Raw genomic sequence first — 18148 nt, forward strand, 5'->3', positions numbered from 1 at the left:
TGGTAAGGTCAGAACAGCAGGAGGTGCTGTCAATTCGGGTGTCAAAATGAAACCAACCATCAGATGGCAGCAGATTGCTGCGGAGCTCACTTGATGCTGTGTTCCTGAGGGTGGAGGGGCCAGATTACTCTGGTGGTTCCTGTCAGAACTACCTGTGTCCACCCAAAGAGGTGCCAGATATGGAGAGCCACACCTCTCCATCCATTCCCCCATTAGGACCCAAGTGAAGCCTAGAGTTCCCTTCAACTAAAATTCACGAGTTACTCTGCGCCATCCCATGCCAGGTCACACGTGGCTGAGGATCCCACACCCCATGGATTCCAATGGGATGTTGGAGGATGGTGGATTAGGAAGCAAGATAGGAATTAGCAGCAGGATTTTTCTTATATATTCCCTCAAGGGATGTGGGCTTCGCAGGCTGAGCCAGCACTTAATTGCCCATCCTTAGTTGTTCCTGAGAAGATGGTGGTGAGCTGCCGTCTTGAACTGCTGCAGTCCTTGAGGTGCGGATACACCCACAGTGTTGTTAGGGAGAGAGTTCCAGGACTTTGACCCAGTGACGGTGAAGGAACAGCGAGATATTTCCAAGTAAGGATGGTGTGTGGCTTGGAGGGCAACTTCTAGGGGGTGGCGTTCCCCGTGCCCTTGTCCTTCTAGCAGGCAGAAGTCGTGGGTTTGAGCCTGTCCCATCATTTAGTAAGATACTGGCTGATCCGATTATAACCTCAACCCTGCATTCCCATATACCCACAGTAATCCTTCACCCCCTTGCTTACCAAACATCTATCTCCCTCTACCTTAAAAAATATTTGCTTCCACTACCCTTTGAGGAAGGGTTATGGAGTCATCCAGCACAGAAACAGGCCCTTCAGCCCACCAATCCATGCTAACCAACAAACACCCATTTACACTAATCATATATTTTCAGGATTCTCCCTGTTCCCATCAACTGCCCACCACCCAGGTTCTACCAATTTCCAAAGACTCACAACAGACAGAGAAAAAAACCCGCCTCTCCCCCAAATTAAATAGGTAACCTTTATTTTTAAGCAGTATCCCTCGCTCTAAGATTCTCTCACAAGAAGCAAAAGAGAAAACAAATAATCTATTAAGACTGAAGACAGAATTTCTGAAAGCACTCAACTGGTCAGGCAGCCTCGGTGGTCTTCAACCTGAAACATTAACTCTATTTCTCTCTCCACAGATGCTGCCTGACTTTCTGAGTGTTTCCAGCATGGTCAAGAAAGCACACCAGCGCCTCTGCTTCCTCTGCTTGTTTGAATCCACGTTTTAATTTCTGTTTACACTAGCTGCAGATCTCCGATCACCTTGTTCATTTCTGAAGACCTGCTGTTTTTATTGAGACTGGCTGGTGCATTAGAAATGAGCTGTGAACTTTGGAAGTGCAAAATATACACTCACTGTAAGTTACACAACACTAAGTTCAATTAGAGTTTTAATGGCAGTTGTTTGTCAAGAGGATCACTGGGCGGTTCTCAGTGATCTGAGGGGCAATTTGTGAACTGCTGTCCCCGCCACTAAGGAACCTGCATGATTTTCAGAATGAATAAGCTACTCTTTAGAAATATTTATGCCTATAAAATATTAAAATGTTCAGTATCTCTCTCTCTCCACTTTTCTCTGCCTCTTTCTGTCTCTCTCTGATGCAAACTTTCTCTATTTCTGTATACATATCTCTCTCACAAACACACACACACATGCATACACACATGCACACACAGACACACTCACACACATATACATGAACACACACACATGAACACACACACACACTCTTCTCCTGTGTTTGTACCCTGTCCACATTATGACTTCCATCTCTCCGTCTCTCTCTCTCTCCCCCCCTCTCTCCCTCTCTCTCTCTCTCTCTCTCACCCACCCCCGTTTCTCTCTCTCTCTCTCTCTCTCTCTCTCTCTCTCTCTCTCTCTCTCTCTCACCAGAGTTCACAGAGAGACAATCTGACCTGCCGACAGGGGTCTGTGAGATGGAGACCTGGTCACCTTGCCCTCCCGCTGAGCTACCCCTGATGAGAGTCAGTAGGGAGGCAGAACCAGAGACCAAATACAAGGTTGCCAAGGCTGATGTCTGGTGGGAAAGTCAAATGGGGAAACTTTTCAAAGCTTACATCTTTCATGAAACCATACATCTCATATTCAAAGACTGCAGTGTGGTCCACTCCGAAACACAGACATGCTTCTTCAAAGGATTTTAGATTTGTGGTAGGGAATTATCTAGTAAGCGTGGAGAATATACTTTTAATCAACCTGTCAAGTTCTGAGCAATGTTGGCCTTTTGGGATTTTAGCTGCGAACTGTGCAAAGACCCCCAAGGCTCCAACCCACTACCTAAAGCAAGAACGTGCGTCCGACCGACTCATTCCAGCTGCTTGACTGTCTGGAATGCCACTGTAACAAAACTCTTTCTTCTCTTCCTCTCTTCAATGTTTCCTCCTTGGCTGTGCTAAATTACTATGCTCCTCATTTCATTTTCTGCCTTCCCTGGCGCAGCGTCCAGAACAGAACCCAGTGCCCCTGTGTGGTCTGACCATCGCGTTCCACTGACCTCTAACCGCCTCCATATTTCCTTATGACACTGAAGGCAGCCATTTCAGCCCATCGAGTCTGTGCTAGCTCACAGAGCAATCCCATTCACCGGCTAATTGTCCCCGCCCCTACACTGCCTCAGGAAAGCAGCCAACATAATTAAGGACCCCCTCCCACCCCAGTCATTCTCTCTTCTCCCCGTCAAGGATTCGAGTGAAAACTTCGACAATTCCTTTACCCCCACTGATGCTGCTCAACCCTCTGAGTTCCTCCAGCAGATTGTTTGCTTAAGGGTTCAGATACATTTCATTTGAATAGAATTGCCCACCTGCATGAGGAAGTGTTTTATAATTTTAATTAATATTTATACTTTTAATTTATTTACACCAGGTGTGTTTTAAATTAAATTCTTTTTTAATGTCCAAATTGTTAGCTTTTTCAAATTACTTAAAGATTCCAACTGTTTTAAATGTCACTGTCAGGGAAAGTTAGAAATAGCGGAAGAGTCCCTTGGTGAGTCCTCCCTGCCTGAAGCTCCTCTTGGTGTGTTGGATCACCCTGACCCTTCAACTCACATCACAACAAAACACTCTGGGTTGGATCGTGGTTGACCTGACATTATTCTTCTATCCTCACCCATCTATAGTGGTCGAACAGCTCCCAAAAACTCGGGGCTCGCTGCCACTGGCATTCCTTGAGGATGAGTGCTCCCTAATCAGCAATTAGGCCTCAGGCCTTATCTCTAAAGCTCCCTGGTCATCAGAGACATTAAAACCAGTTATTTAAATAATTTTAAAAATCCGTAATTATTTGAAAAAATATTTAATATAACCTATGTACAAACACAATTATCTAACATAATTTAAAGCATTGATCTTAATTAAAATGAAGGGAAATGCAAACTACTTGCCTTCTTCATGCAGGTGGGTGACCCGATTCAAAAGGGATGGATCTAGTTCCTCAGGACAATCCTGGACTCAGTGGTCAGTCCAGGAACAGAGCCAGAGGTCAGACATCAGCATCTGACCTCCACCACATTGCCTTCTCCCGCACTACAAATAAACACCTGCGTAAGCACGGTGCACACCAACTCAAGAGTAGTGCCCTGCCAGCCGTTATCTGTTGAACCGCCAACAAGAGGGAAACATGTTTTGGGCCGTAACCTCAACACACTGTGAGATCTTGCTGCTTCTAGGTTGGCTGCTTGGTTTTTAACATTACTACAGTGTTGACAATACTTTTGATGTCAAGGCCTTTGGAACAGTCCCAGTTAGTGAAAGGAGATACAGAAATGCAAACTTAAAGTCTGTGTTTGAAAATTCATTTCCAATATTTACAGTAAGGTCCATTGTCTGTGAATATGACAATGTTTAAAAGACAGCTGGACAAGTGCATGGATAGGAAAGGTTAAGAATGTTATGGGCCAAATCTTGGCAAATCGGACTAGTTCAGGTTGGCAACTTGGTCGGCATGGACGATTTGGGCCGAAGGGCCTGTTTCCGTCCATGACAGTTCTTGCATTAGTGAAGCATTGTCTTGAAAAATAAATTGTCTGGATACTCTGAGTGAGGGGAAGCACCTTGCGGTTCCTAAATGCTTAGTCTCCACTTCATTACCAAACATTCTTTGTTCCAAATTGGGATAAAACATTGTTGAATCTTTCCCTGCGATAAATACCACCCTCCCCTCAGCCTCCCGCAAAGGAACCAGGATTTGATCATGACCTTGGGTTTGCTCTGCACGTGTAGTTCAGTGTTTCTGTTCTATGTTTGTTGTTGTCAAACATCTACTGTCAGGGAAGTGAAGAATAGCTCTTATGTGGTCTGAGTCAAGAGGAAGCAATTAAATAATTATTTCTCAACCACGCCACCATCCCCAATCCCCCCCACCCCCCGCACAGTCCTCGTGTCCCATCCCCAGCTCCCACCGACCTCCCCCCAACAACCCCCTCTGAGAATTAGAGGCCGTGGAAACAGTCAATCGTCCAAGATTAGATCTTAGCACACATTTGCACAGGCATCCAGAAGGCCTTGATGCTGTAGTCAGTGGTCTGGCCTACAGGAGGACTCTGCAGAGGACGGCCAAGGCAGCTGCTACCTGTTCCATCAGATGCAGTGGGCTGCCCTGTTTGTGCGCACTGTTAAAGAGAAATGCCTCTCTGCGCCTCCTAACTAAAACCTGCTGAGCTGTCTGACCATCACCAGGTGGAGAGAGACACAGTCCATGCATGGATTCACCTCACTGCACTGAATCACGCAAAGCGATCTCAAAACACTTGCATAAGAGTTCAGACCCTCTCTCTCGATCAGGGCTCTGGAGAGATGCAGTCAGGAGGCTTGGCTGAACTCGCTAGAATGAGAACTAACTTTGGAGCAGGAGAAACGTTCAGGACATCCATACGGAGGCCATCAGTGTCATGGGACTGCACCTTCTCTAAGTTCACGCTGTGGATTTGACTGCTGTAGAATCCCCAGGCTAATATCACTGTCCACCACCACAACAAGTGCAGTGCTTTTTGTACAGACAGGTAACTACAGATGGACAGCAAATGCTGATATTGCCCACACTTCAATGAGAAGCTTTTAAAGATCAAACAACTGAAATATCCTGCAATTTGTTTAATTCAAATTAGAGGACAAATCAAAACATGCAGCGTAAGCGACTATATTTGGATACAATGGTATATTTTTATATTCGTTTAAGGGATGTGGGCTTCACAGGCTGAGCCAGAATTTAATTGCCCATCATTAGTTGCCCTTGAGAAGTAAGTAAGTTTGCAGATGGTACTAAAATAGCATCGTTGATGGTGAAGATGATTATCAGGATTTACAGAGGGACCTTGAGCAGCTGGGTAAGTGGGCTGAGGAATGGCAAATGGAGTTTAATTTGGATAAGTGTGATGTGTTGCATTTTGGGAAGACAAATCAGGGTAGAACATAAAACATCACAGCACAGTACAGGCCCTTCGGCCCACGATGTCGTGCCGACATTTTATCCTGCTATAAGATCTACCTAACCCTTCCCTCCCACATAGCCCTCCATTTCTCTAACATTCATGTGGCTCTCTAAGAGTCTCTTAAATGTTCCTACTGTATCAGCCTCCAAAACCTCTGCCGGCAGTGCATTCTATGCACCCACCACTCTCTGTGTAAAAACTTACCTCTGACATCCCCGTTATACCTTCTTCCAATCACCTTAAAATTATGCCCCCTCGTGTTAGCCATTTTCACCCTGGGAAAAAGTCTCTGACTGTCCACTTGATCTATACCTCTTATCATCTTGTACACCTCTATCAAGTCACCTCTTGTCCTCCATCTCTCCAAAGAGAAAAGCCCTAGCTCACTTAATCTATCCTGAATAGACATGCTCTCCAACCCAGGCAGCATTCTGGTAAATCTCCTCTGCACCCTCTCTAAAGCTTCTACATCCTTCCTATAGTGAGGCGACCAGAACTGAACACAATACTCCAAGTGTGGTCTAACCAGAGTTCTACAGAGCTGCAACATTACCTCACGGCTCTTGAACTCAGTACCCTGACTAATGAAGGCCAACACACCATACGCTTTCTTAACAACCCTATCGACCTGCGCGGCAACCTTGAGGGATCTATGGACGTGGACCCTAAGATCCCTCTGTTCCTCCACACTCATAAGAGTCCTGCCATTAACCTTGTATTCTGCCTTCAAATTCGATCTCCCAAAGTGCATCACTTCACACTTATCCGGGTAAGGAAAATACTCGTTCCTATTTACTCTATCTAGGCCCCTCATAATTTTATACACTTCAAATCTTCCCTCCACCTCCTCCTTCCTAAAGTCAGAAGCTTTCCTTCCCGTGGCCAATTTTATCTTTGTCCAGAACTCCGAATGCAGGTCTTATAGCTTAACCACCAAGCTACCTTTCAGCTGGTCAAGCATCAAGACAATGCAAGGAAGATGTAACTGAGGGGTTTCGGGACTTGACCTGCACTTAGCCGTTGGTGACGCGCTTGTACCTACTTGGCTAATAGCCCCTGATCTCCATAAGGTTGGAAGAGGTATTGGTGGACGGTCTTGTCCCTCAGTGCTCCAGCCAGCTTGATTTTCTTCCTCGATCTGTGCAGGTTGATGATGTAGATGGTGATAGATCCTCGCAGGTAATTGTGGCTAAAGGAGGAAGACAGTGGAATTAGTTGTTGCAAAGTGCTTCTTCTTATTGTACTTTACTTAAGTTGGATCGGTTGGTTTTTGTTTTGTTCACTGTAGAAAAATATTGGAACAAATCCCAGGAAGAAATGCTTTTAAATAATCAAGAGTTCAGTCATGTCAAACTACTGACTTTATCGTTACAACCCCCCCGTGACTTTGAGGTTACAGATATTACCCGATCTCGGACAGCCAGACCTCACAGGTTTTCTGTGGACTGCACGGGTTTGCTGTTAGTTGAAGCCGTGAAGCTGTGACTCCAGAGCTTTTAATACAATCACTTGTTATACAGGCAACAAGCAAGCAGGCCCAAGCTCTCTCTCCCTCTCCTCCTCTCCCTTTCTTTTGATCTCTCCAGTGAATCCAACTTCCGCACAACTTGTTACACTTCACATTCCACAAGTGTCCTCCACGTAGCGTTTTGTTAATTCCTTTAATCAATGTTGGGGTCAATCTTGCTGTTTGGTCAGCAAACACGTTACCATTAACTTCTTTTAGTACCATTGTTTAGGTCAATTCCACTGACAATTCTGACCACTTTGCACTAAAATGGACTTTTTTTTTGCTCTGATTGTGTTCTTTCTTGTATAATTTATGTTTAAATTATGTGTTATCTGATGCTATGTGCCTGTGATGCTGCTGCAAGTAAGTTTTTCATTGCACCTGTGCACACATGTACCTGTGCATGTGACAATAAACTCGACTTTGACTTTAGAGAGACTTTGGAAAGATTTAAAAGGGACTTGAGGGGCAAGATTTTCACACAGAGGGTGGTGGGTATATGGAATGAACTTCCAGAGGAGGTGGTAGAGGCAGGTTCAGTTACATTTATAACTCTATGACTCTAAACAGCCCCTGGGTTCCAGTTCTTCGATGTAAAATGGAAGTAGTCTCTTCAGCTGTGGCAGTTTCCCGTCAAGCCTTTACACTGCTTTAAGAGTTAGGATGTAATCATGGGGATTTTGAGACATGACTGTACTTGTCTAGTGCCTACGGTCTCCCCCCATATCCCAACACAACACAGGTAGGTTAATTGGCCACTGTAGGTTATGTGGGAGGCAGGAGAATCAGAGGGACATTGATGGACCTGTGAGAGAGAATAGGGAGATGTGGAAGGATGGGATCGATGGGTTTGCTGTGACAGCCAGCATAGACTTGACGGGCTAAGTGGCCTGCTTCTGTGTTGTAAAGAGATTTGAGAAATATGGGAGGAGTGTGATCTTTCACAGACTTCAGATTTTCGTCCTTCTGTACAGAAGGTTCCACTAAGGTTTACGTATCCCACGGTGGTAACTGGTATCTCGTGAGTACAGCTGTGGAACCAAGTCTGACTAGCAGGTGACAGTGGATGGCGCCTGTCCCAAACACCAGGGCTAAACTGACAGGGCCGTCCTGGAGACAACCCATCGCCTTCTACCGATTTTACTGATGCACATTGAAAGCATCCTGTCTGGATGTATCACACCTTGGTATGGCAACTACTCTGCCCAGGACCACAAGAAACTGCAGAGAGTTGTGGACACAGCCCAGCGCATTACGGACACCAGCCTCCCCTCCTTGGACTCTGTCTTTACCTCTCGTTGTCTTGGTGAAGCAGCCAGCATAATCAAAGACCCCACCCACCCGGGACATTCTCTCTTCTCTCCTCTTCCATCGGGTAGAAGATACAGGAGCCTGAGGGCACATACCACCAGACTTGACAGCTTCTACCCCACTGTGATAAGACTATTGAACGGTTCCCTTATACAATGAGATGGACTATGACCTCACCATCTACCTTGTTGTGACCTTGCACCTTATTGCACTGCACTTTCTCTGTAGCTGTGACACTTTACTCTGTACTGTTATTGTTTTTACCTGTACTACCTCAATGCACTCTGTACTAACTCAGTGGAACTGCACTGTGTAATGAATTGACCCATACGATCGGTTTGGAAGACAAGCTTTTCACTGTACCTCGGTACAAGTGACAATAACAAACCAATACCAATACCTTCATTGATCCCTTCTGGATACAACTGGGCTGACCCTCGTTACTAAGGGTGCTCCTGAGAGGGAGGGTGAGTCTGTAAGTGGTGAATAGTCCTCAGGTGATGGACCTTTACCTTTTTAAGCTGGGCTCCATTCAACCGATACGAACAGTGCTACATACACCAGCCTTGGGCTGGCAGAACACTGAGGGGCCCAATGCAAGTTGTGTCCAGCGCCTGAACTTTCAAACTCCACCCTAGACTGCATTGAGTCTCATGGCAGAGTGGGAAGTCAAATGAGCTGGCCTCACAGAGCTGCTGTCTCACAGCTCCAGCGACCCAGGTTTGATCCTGACCTTGGGTGCAGTCTCTGTGGAGTTTGCACGTTCTCCCTGTGATTGCACAGATTTCCATCCCCGGGTGCTCTGGTTTCGTCCCACATCTCAAGGACGTGTTGGTAAGTCAATTGGCCAATGTAAATCACCCGAGAGTAGGTCTATTGTAGAAATTACAGGGGAGTTGATGAGCACGCAAGGGAGAAAAAGCTGCGGGAGGGTAGGAAAATAAGAAGGGTGTGGGGCTGTTGGGATTTCTCTGTTGGGAGCTAGCACGGGCCAAATGGGCCGAATGATCTCCTTGTAATAAGTAAGCTCGGTCCTGACTTCCCCGATGCAATGTGCAGGTGTGGAATCGAGGAAGTCATCGCCAGTGGTTCACCACCGAACATCTGGGCAGAGGTGAGGGACACCCAGCTCATAAACTCTGCTTCCCTCTCCACTGTCCTCGGCCTCCTCCACTGCCGGGAGAATCCCAAGCACAAACTGGAGGAACAGCAGCTCATTTTCCGTCTTGGAACCTTGCAGCCTAACGGCATGAACATTGAATTCTCCCACTTTAAGTAATCCCCACCTCCCCTTCCCCACAACCCCCCCACCCCACCAAGCTTCTTCCCATTCCTAGCCTCTTTTTTTCAACTTTTTTTTCCTTTCTCTCCTTACCTTTGATCTGCTCTCCCCTCCTCCCCCTCACCTGCCCATCACTGTCTCTTACCTGCATCTACCTGTCACCATTTTATGCCCACCCCGCCTCCCCTCTTTTGTCCACCTATCACTGCTCTGCTTTTCCCTCCTATATATCGGGCTTCCCCTTTTCCTATCTTCAGTCCTGAAGAAGGGTCCTGACCCGAAACGTTGACCGCCCGCTTTTCTCCACGGATGCTGCCTGGCCTGCTGAGTTCCTCCAGCATCATCGTGTTGTTCACCTAGATTCCAGCATCTGCGGTCCTTTATTTCCCTCCTTCTCCACGGAGTCTGCCCATTCTGTTGTCAGCCCCCAACACTTTCCCCACAGTGTTCGTCTTCGCACAAGCTTCATTGTTTTGTTTTCTCCCCCCATTGGAATCCTCCTCCAAAGGAGGAATTTGAACACTGCAGGAACTGTAACCTGTGTTCACAACAAGTCTAGTCTGAAGTGAGAGTTTCTTGGTGCAGCCTCAAGCTCCCCTGACCGCTGGTATGTGGTCCATTCCACCCATGTCCCCTGGCAATGCGCACCCCTGGTGATTGGCTTCACTTCTGCCTTCCCTCCTCTGTGAGAAGCAGCTGACCTCTGGGAGAGCGGGAGCGAGCTGTCGACACCCAGGGTGAGGCGGAGTGAGAAATCTTGGTGCGATTAACTTTCAGAGCAGTTTCTGTGGAATTGATAACAGCCCCTCAGTGCGGAATTCCCTCACTTCTCCTCCACACACCTGTTCTAACCCAGTACGTGCATAAACATAAATAATCGGGCTAATGCCTGTGGACCTCATTGTTTTCCACTTTATTACAAAGTATACCTGCATCGTCTCAATTCTGGTACTCACTTACTTGACCATGATTTGGACTAAAATCAGACTCTGTGACTTATTTAATTGTGGCTCCCTTTCTGTCATCATTGTGGTTGTGGGTCTCTGATTACAGATCAAGTTGGAGAGAGAGTTAATTCTGTGAAATCATAGAGTTTAACAGCATAGAGCTACTACCCCCATGACAGCTCTTTGAAAGCCTTGAATAGTTAACCTCAGATAATATAAACACAAAATGCTGCAAACACTTGAATGTAAATTACCAAAATACCCTGCTGGGATTTGAACTCACGTCTCTGGAGCAATGATCTAGGATTTTGGCTGCCAGCGCAGTAGTCTAACCAGTAGGCCACCATACCCTATGTAGAGATAGACAACAAATTCTGGCCTTACCTTCCAATCGCCTGAAGGAATAAATTTTAAAGGTAGTCTGGTTCACAAGAGGAAACATATTCCATATAAACCTGTCCCCCTTTCTTGCAAAATGAGTCCCACTCTATTCAATCTTTTGTTATGTGGTAGAAGTAACAAAAGCCGCAGATACTGGAAATCCAAAATAAAAACAGAAAACACAGCCTGACGATACAGTGACACACTCAGGCAGTGCTGTGGTGCTGGTGAAGTTATGGTTTTGCCTGAGATATTAGACAGGGCCTCTCTACCTCCCTTGAGACCGCAGGATGTAATTCACCAAGTTGGGCAGGATCTGTGGAAAGAGAAACAGAGTTACATTTCAGGTCGAAGACCCATTGTCTGATATTCATCAGAGCTCCTGAGTTCTGACAAAGGAACTTTGACCTAAACATGAACTCTGTTTCTCTCTCCACAGATGCTGTCTGACCTGCTGAGTGTTTCCAGCATTTTTTTTGTTTGTTTTTAGTTCAGACTTCCGGCATTTTGACTTTCATTTACATGGAATGTCACTGCTTGGTTATCAAAGGGTCTGAGTTCTGACTGAGTTGTCTGACATTCTATATCTGCATGTAAACATAGAGTGAACCTTCACCAGAGGTCCAGGGAGGAATTCAGCAGGTCAGGCAGCATCTAGTGAGGGAAATGGAAAGATGATGTTTCAGCTAGAGACCCTTCATCTGGACTGAAAGACGAAGGGTCTTGACCTGAAAGGTCAATTGTCCATTTCCCTCCACAGATGCTGCCTGACCTGCTGAGTTCCTCCAGCACTTTGTGTGTTGCTCAGGAGTCAAAGGATATTTCTGGTCCTTACAGCGAGAGTGAAGTGATGCCATGGATTCTCTGAACATGGTGATCTGAACAAAAAACTGATGGCGTTCATTGGAGCACTTCAATGTTGAGTTTTCAGTTGGAAACAGGAATTGCGAAACTACTTTTTTCTCTCCTTGTAGTAGTTAGCGGGAACAGTGGCCACGTAGTCGATTAAAATAAAGTCTTATGTTGATATGGGTTTTACAGAGGTCTTTGCAGAGTTGGGCATCAGCAGTTTATGTGCAAACATATCTTTAATCTTAACTTTTGGTCCTGACTTGTGCCCAGCGACACGGACTACTTAAGCCCACCTTGGAAGGCACTTACCTACTGTGCTGGCATCAGGAGCAGGCATGGAACTGAAGAACTATCTCATTAACACAATTCCCAAACAAAGAAACCGTTTATCGATCTATAATTCCCGATCCGGGCGAATACCTACTCCAGTAATTCATGTCCCTCATTTCTTGCCGCTCAGACATTGCCAATCTTGACCAAGGAACGCAACGATCCAGACGAAGTTTTGCAGGTGCGTTCTGCAACATGGCTATGAGGGTGGGCTCAAGTATCTCACAACTGCACCAAAGTACAGAGGGTGCAGAATAGGCAGATAAGGAGGCCAGTTAAACCTTGGAAAGTGAGAAGTATTGTGAATTTTGGGGAGGCTTGTGTGTGTGGGTGGGAGGGGGAGAAGAGGAGAGGGTAGAGGGTGGGAATGAATAATCAGAGTAGAAAGAGACATGTGGATTATGAACAGTAGCAGGACCAAAAATTCTATCTTGATGGAGTTGATGGCGTGAAAAGACACAGTCCCACTCTCTCTGGGACCTTGTGCTTTGAAAATTGGCTCAGAATTTGCTTGCTTATTAGGCCATTCAGCCCATCAAGTCCATGCCAGCTCCCAGCAGAGATATCCCATCAGTCCCATTCCCCTCATTTCCCTACAACCTATTGTCTCGCACTTCCCTTTGAATCGCTGCCACTCACCTACACTAAGGGCAACTTACAGTGGGTCATTTACAGCACCAGCATGTCTATGGGATGCGGGAGGAAACCAGAGCGCCAGGTAGAAAAACAAGCGGTTGCAGTGAGAACGTGCAAACTCCACACAGACAGCACCTGTGGTCAAGGTAGAACCTGGGCTAACTCTAACTGCTGCATTACGTGACTGCAAACCCATCCTGTAATCAAATATACAGAATATAGAACAGTACAGCACAGGAACAGGCCCTTCGGCCCACAATGTCTGTGCCAAACACAATGCCAATTTAAGAAAATCCCTTCTGCCTGCACAAGGTCCATATCCCTCCATCCCAACCCTGCATATTCATGTGCCTATCTAACAACCTCTTGAGCGCCACTATCGTATCTGCCTCCACCACCGACCCTGGCAGCCGGTTCCAGGCACCCACCACTCTCTGTGTAACTTTCCCCCTCTCTCCTTCAATCGATGCCCTCTATTATTTGACACTTCTACCTTAGGAAAAAGATTCTGGCTTCCTACCATATCTATGTGTCTCCTCATTTTATAAACTTCAATCAGGTGGCACATTTCTTCTTTGGGCAGTGAGATGAGATGATTAGCCGTTTCCCGTTTGTTTGTCCTCAATCCCCACGCACAGAGAATATCAATGAAACTCGGTAACTAGTTAACAATTATTATCTAAATGAGGTGCTTAAAAAAACGCCTTGTTTTCTTATATCGAGATGACATACAGACCCAAATTTATTTTTTTTAAATGGTAGCCATTTCCATCAAGGTCAGGAATGGAGCAACAGGGCACAAGTCTGGAGAAACTTAGCGGGTCGAGCAGCATCTATGGAGGGAGATGGACAGTCGACGTTTCAGGTCGAGACCCTTCATCTGACCTGAAAGATAGAGGGGAGTTAGAAAGATAGAAATCTCCCCTCTGTCCTTCGGTCCAGATGAAGGTCTCGACGTGAAACGTCGACTGTCCATTTCCCTCCACAGATGCTGCCCGACCCGCTGAGTAACTCCAATGTTTTTTGCGTCACTTCAGATTCCAGCACCTGCAGTCTCCTGTGCCTCTAAGGTCATGAATGGTACAGATGAATTTAGGCAAACACCTCCGAACATTGACAGCCTGAAGGCCTAAAACCTTGGTAACTTGTCAATGCATTTGTGTTTTAATGTGCCGCATATTACTGCAAACACAAGCAAGTCTATTTTTTTATTTTTGCTTTGCAGTACGTTTACTCACCATTGGGAGTATCTACAGGAGGCACTACCTCAAGATGGCAACACCCATCATCAAAGATCCCCACCATCCGGGCCATGCCATCTTCTCGCAGCTACCATCGGGCAGGAGGTACAGAAGCCTGAAGTCCCACACCACCAGGTTCAAGAACAGCTACTTCCCTTCAACCATTCGGTTCTTGAACCAACTGGCAAAACCCTAATCACTACAGTTTAGCAACACTATGGCCACTTTGATCACTTTGCACTAAAATGGACTTTTTTTGTTCTAATTGTGTTCTTTCTTGTAAAAATTGTGTATAATTTATTTTAATTTATGTTTTTCTTGTGAATGCTGCTTATCTGATGCTATGTGCCTGTGATGCCACTGCAAGTAAGTTTTTCATTTATGCACCTGTGCACACACAGACTTGTGCATCTGACAATAAACTTGACTTTGACTTTTGACTTTGATATAGTTGCAACTTGCTTCCAATCCATTTTGCTGTGATGTGCTTCCGTCATTCCTCTGAGCACCTCATTCTCCCACTGCTTGGCTGATTTACACACATTATACACACCACAGGCTAAGAGTGGAAGTATACTGGGGCCAAGCCACGGTTTATCCCAATACGATGCCAGAATTAGCTTCAAAGAACTCTGGTCAGACCACACTTGGAGTATTGTGTTCAGTTCTGGTCGTCTCATTATAGAAAGGGTGTGGAAGTTTTAGAGAGGGTGCAGAGGAGATTTACCAGGATATTGCCTGGATTGGAGAGTATGTGTTATGAGGATAGGTTGAGCGAGCTCGGGCTTTTCTCTTTGGAGAGAAGGAGGATGAGAGGTGACTTGATAGAGGTGTACAAGATGATAAGAGGCATAGATCAAGTGGAAACTTGTTGGCTGCTTGTTCCTTTTACGAGCCACCCAACAATCCCCACGTCCACCCCAACCCTTCCCTTGAAGATTATATGAGCACTTCCAAAAATCCAGGTCAATGATCCACCCTTCAACAATATCATCAACATAAAGACTTAACTCACTAATCCCCTGCTGGTGGTAAAATGGCACATACTTGTGCATGCTTACTAGCAGTCACCACAGTTCAAAGTAAATTTATGCTATGAGGCATTACTGTCATTGATAAGGTGCTTTTATAAGGGAGGTCAATTAACCTACCAACCTACATACTTCTGGAATGTGGGAGGAAACCAGAACATCCGTAGATGCTTCTTGATGGAAATCCACTTCTCACTGCCTCGGTAAAGTAGTCAACATAATCAAGGACCCCACCTGCCCTGGACATTCTCTCTTCTCCCCTCTCCCGTTGGGCAGAAGATACAAAAGCCTGAAAGCACATACCACTAGGCTCAAGGACAGCTTCTGTCCCGCTGTTATAAGACTATTGAACAGACCTTGAGCCTGGTTGTACGATAAGATGGACTCTTGACCTCACAATCAACCTCATTATTACCCTGCACCTTATTGTCTACCTACACTGCACTTTCTCTGTAAGGTGCAACACTATATTCTATATTCTGTTATTGTTTTCCCTTGTACTACCTCAAGGTATTGATGTGGTGAAATGATCTGTACGGATGGCATGCAAAACAAAGATTTTCACTGTACCTCAGTACATGTGACAATAATAAGCCAATTACTGATTACCAAACCCACATTGTCAAGAAAACTCTGCACAGCCAACACCCAAGGTCAGAATTGAACCTGGGTCTCTGGCACTGTGAGACAGCAGCACTACCAGCTGTGCCTCTCTGCTGTCACTCTTCCCTTTATCTTAGCCGTCTCAAAGTCAAACCGTGTGGCAAGTTTAGCTCTCATGGCAACACGTATGATATTATTATGTCAATTGCACACCAGCTTTAAATTCAGGGAACTGTCCAGACATTCCCAATGCAATATTCTGCCCTCTCACAAAATGAGGGATACAACTGTTGGGGCTTGTCAACCATTGTTCAAGTAACCAGGATGCAATTTGGAAAAGGGAGAGTATTTCTTTTTCATATCTTGACCTGCAATTTCTCATTCATCCATCAGGCAGGATGAATGAAGACAGATACACTACACCAAGGGAAAAAATGACCACATCTACAGTGGCAGAAAGACAAACCAGGCACTGATCAGAAGCAACAGCCCTTAGCTTCAATGCTCATCACTTATCAGTGACTGAACTCTCTGATGAAAGTCTTGGGACCCTTATCATTTCCTTCAACTGGAACAATGCTGGCTACTGTCTCTTTGACAAAATAAAAAAAGAAAACAGCCTCATGTTCTTTGACAGCAGGGCTAAGGAAGTCAACACAAAACAGATCTCCGCATAGTCTTCAGTGTAATCTATCCCCGAGCAGCGACCTTTTGTTCTGGTCGTTGGCTGGACTTCCATTCCTTTGATAATACTCTTACTTGGCAGTTGAAAGGCACTGAGTTTGGGTGGCTGCTTCCTTCAGCGGCAATACAAAGGGGACTTACTTGCGGGAGTGCGTGCAGTGGGCGTAGATCCTCAGCTTGTCTCGTATGACTCGGCCTGGCCGGGGTCTCCGTTGGAGGCCAGCCACCTGAACCATCAGAACTTTGGTTCCCACCAACCGTTTGTACAGGAGAGAGAGCCAGTAGTCCTGTGGGAAAGTCAAGAGGAGGAAAAAATCAATTTAAGAAAACTGGAGATGCTGGAAATCTGAACTAAAAACAGAAAATTCTGGAAATACTCACTAGCAGTGCAGTGGCACAGCTGGTGGAGCCATTGCCTCACAGCTCCAGAGACCCAGGTTCAAACCTCACCTCGGGCGCTGTCTATGTGGAGTTTGCACACAGATTGGCGATTTTTATCTCCCATCATTTTGTTTCGGTTTTTCTTGATCCTTTTTTCTTTTTTTTCTATAGTCTGGCCTGCTTGGCATGTCCCAAAGTCTTACCTCTTCCTCTCTTCTCCGCCTTCCCCTCCCCTCCCCAGAAGAGACAAAAGCCTGAAAGCACGTACCACCAGGCTCAAGGACAGCTCCTATCCCGCTAAGACTATTGAACGGTTCCCTTGTACGATAAGATGGACTCTTGACCTCAGAATCTACCTCGTTATGACCTTGCACCTTATTGTCTGCCTGCACTGCACTTTCTATGTAACTGTAACACTATGTTCTGTTATTGCTTTTCCCTTGTACTACCTTGACGTACTGATGTGATGAAATGATCTGTATGGACGGTCTGCAAGACAAGTTTTTCACTGTACCTCGTATCGTGTGACAATAATAAACCAATTTACCCATAGCAACGCACTACGCAGACAAAGAAACTGAATCTAATCTTAACTGTTCTTTAACTGCCATGTCATGGTCTCACCCTATCAGAGATAGTCCCTTTGCTCCATCAACTCCCCCTTCCCCACCGTCTCTGCCACCTAAACTAACGTTTCTCTCTTTCCCAGTTCTGATGAAGGGTTCCGGACCTGAAACGTTAACTGTTTCTCCCTCCACAGATACCAACTGACCCGTTGAGTATTTTCAACACTTTCTGTTTCTATTGAAAACAATACTTGTGTCTATTCAATAACCTGCTTCAAAAAGAACTTCTTTTTGACTCCTGGACAATATCAGAAACCAGGCATTGGGCTCACATATCACCGCAGATCAAAAAAATACCAGCAGGAGTTCTGTAAAGTTAACCTACATTGGCAAAAAGAGAGGAGGCTAACAGGCTGGAGAGATAGAGGGCTCCTTGTGAGAAGTGACTGTTTGATTTGAGCTTGTGTTACTTAATGGCTGATCTTACACCAGGCCTGATTTGAATAAAAAGGTAGAATAAATCATCATCTTGACATAGAGAGCTCTTTGAAAATAGAACCACTGGCGTGTAAAAGCTAAAAGAGTGATGAATTCTATGGTTTTATAAACTTGGTTATTAGCCAACCATTTGAAGCTCCAGTAATCCACAGGTAGTTTGCTCGCACATGATCCAACCTCAGTTCACTAATGAAACTATAAACACATTCCCGTAGTTAATTCCATTTAATATCAAATCCCAGCTGAATGTATGTAAAAATGGGGTCATAATTAAATAGTTATGATGCTGGCTCTGATTGTGTGACACATGCAATATTCTTCGGTAGGTATGCATATCTCTTTCATCTGGTATGGCTGTTAAATTACAGCATAATTTG

The 18148-nt window shown here is 45.5% G+C and overlaps 1 protein-coding gene across 2 annotated transcripts in view; it reads right to left on the reverse strand.

Moving 5' to 3' along the window:
* hpse2 (heparanase 2) overlaps nt 1–18148 on the reverse strand; it is a 268332-nt gene that overhangs the window by 17104 nt on the left and 233080 nt on the right. Inside the window, exons 10-11 of one of the 2 annotated variants that reach the window (XM_052027869.1) lie at nt 16468–16613; nt 6561–6707 (exon numbers count right to left, since the gene is read on the reverse strand). In XM_052027869.1, the coding sequence (XP_051883829.1) occupies nt 6561–6707; nt 16468–16613 (293 nt within the window). The remainder of the gene's footprint in view (nt 1–6560; nt 6708–16467; nt 16614–18148) is intronic. The other variant, XM_052027870.1, reaches the window with a different exon arrangement.

Source organism: Pristis pectinata, chromosome 12 (genome assembly GCF_009764475.1).
Source record: "Pristis pectinata isolate sPriPec2 chromosome 12, sPriPec2.1.pri, whole genome shotgun sequence".
In the NCBI taxonomy this organism is placed as follows: Eukaryota; Metazoa; Chordata; class Chondrichthyes; order Rhinopristiformes; family Pristidae; genus Pristis; species Pristis pectinata.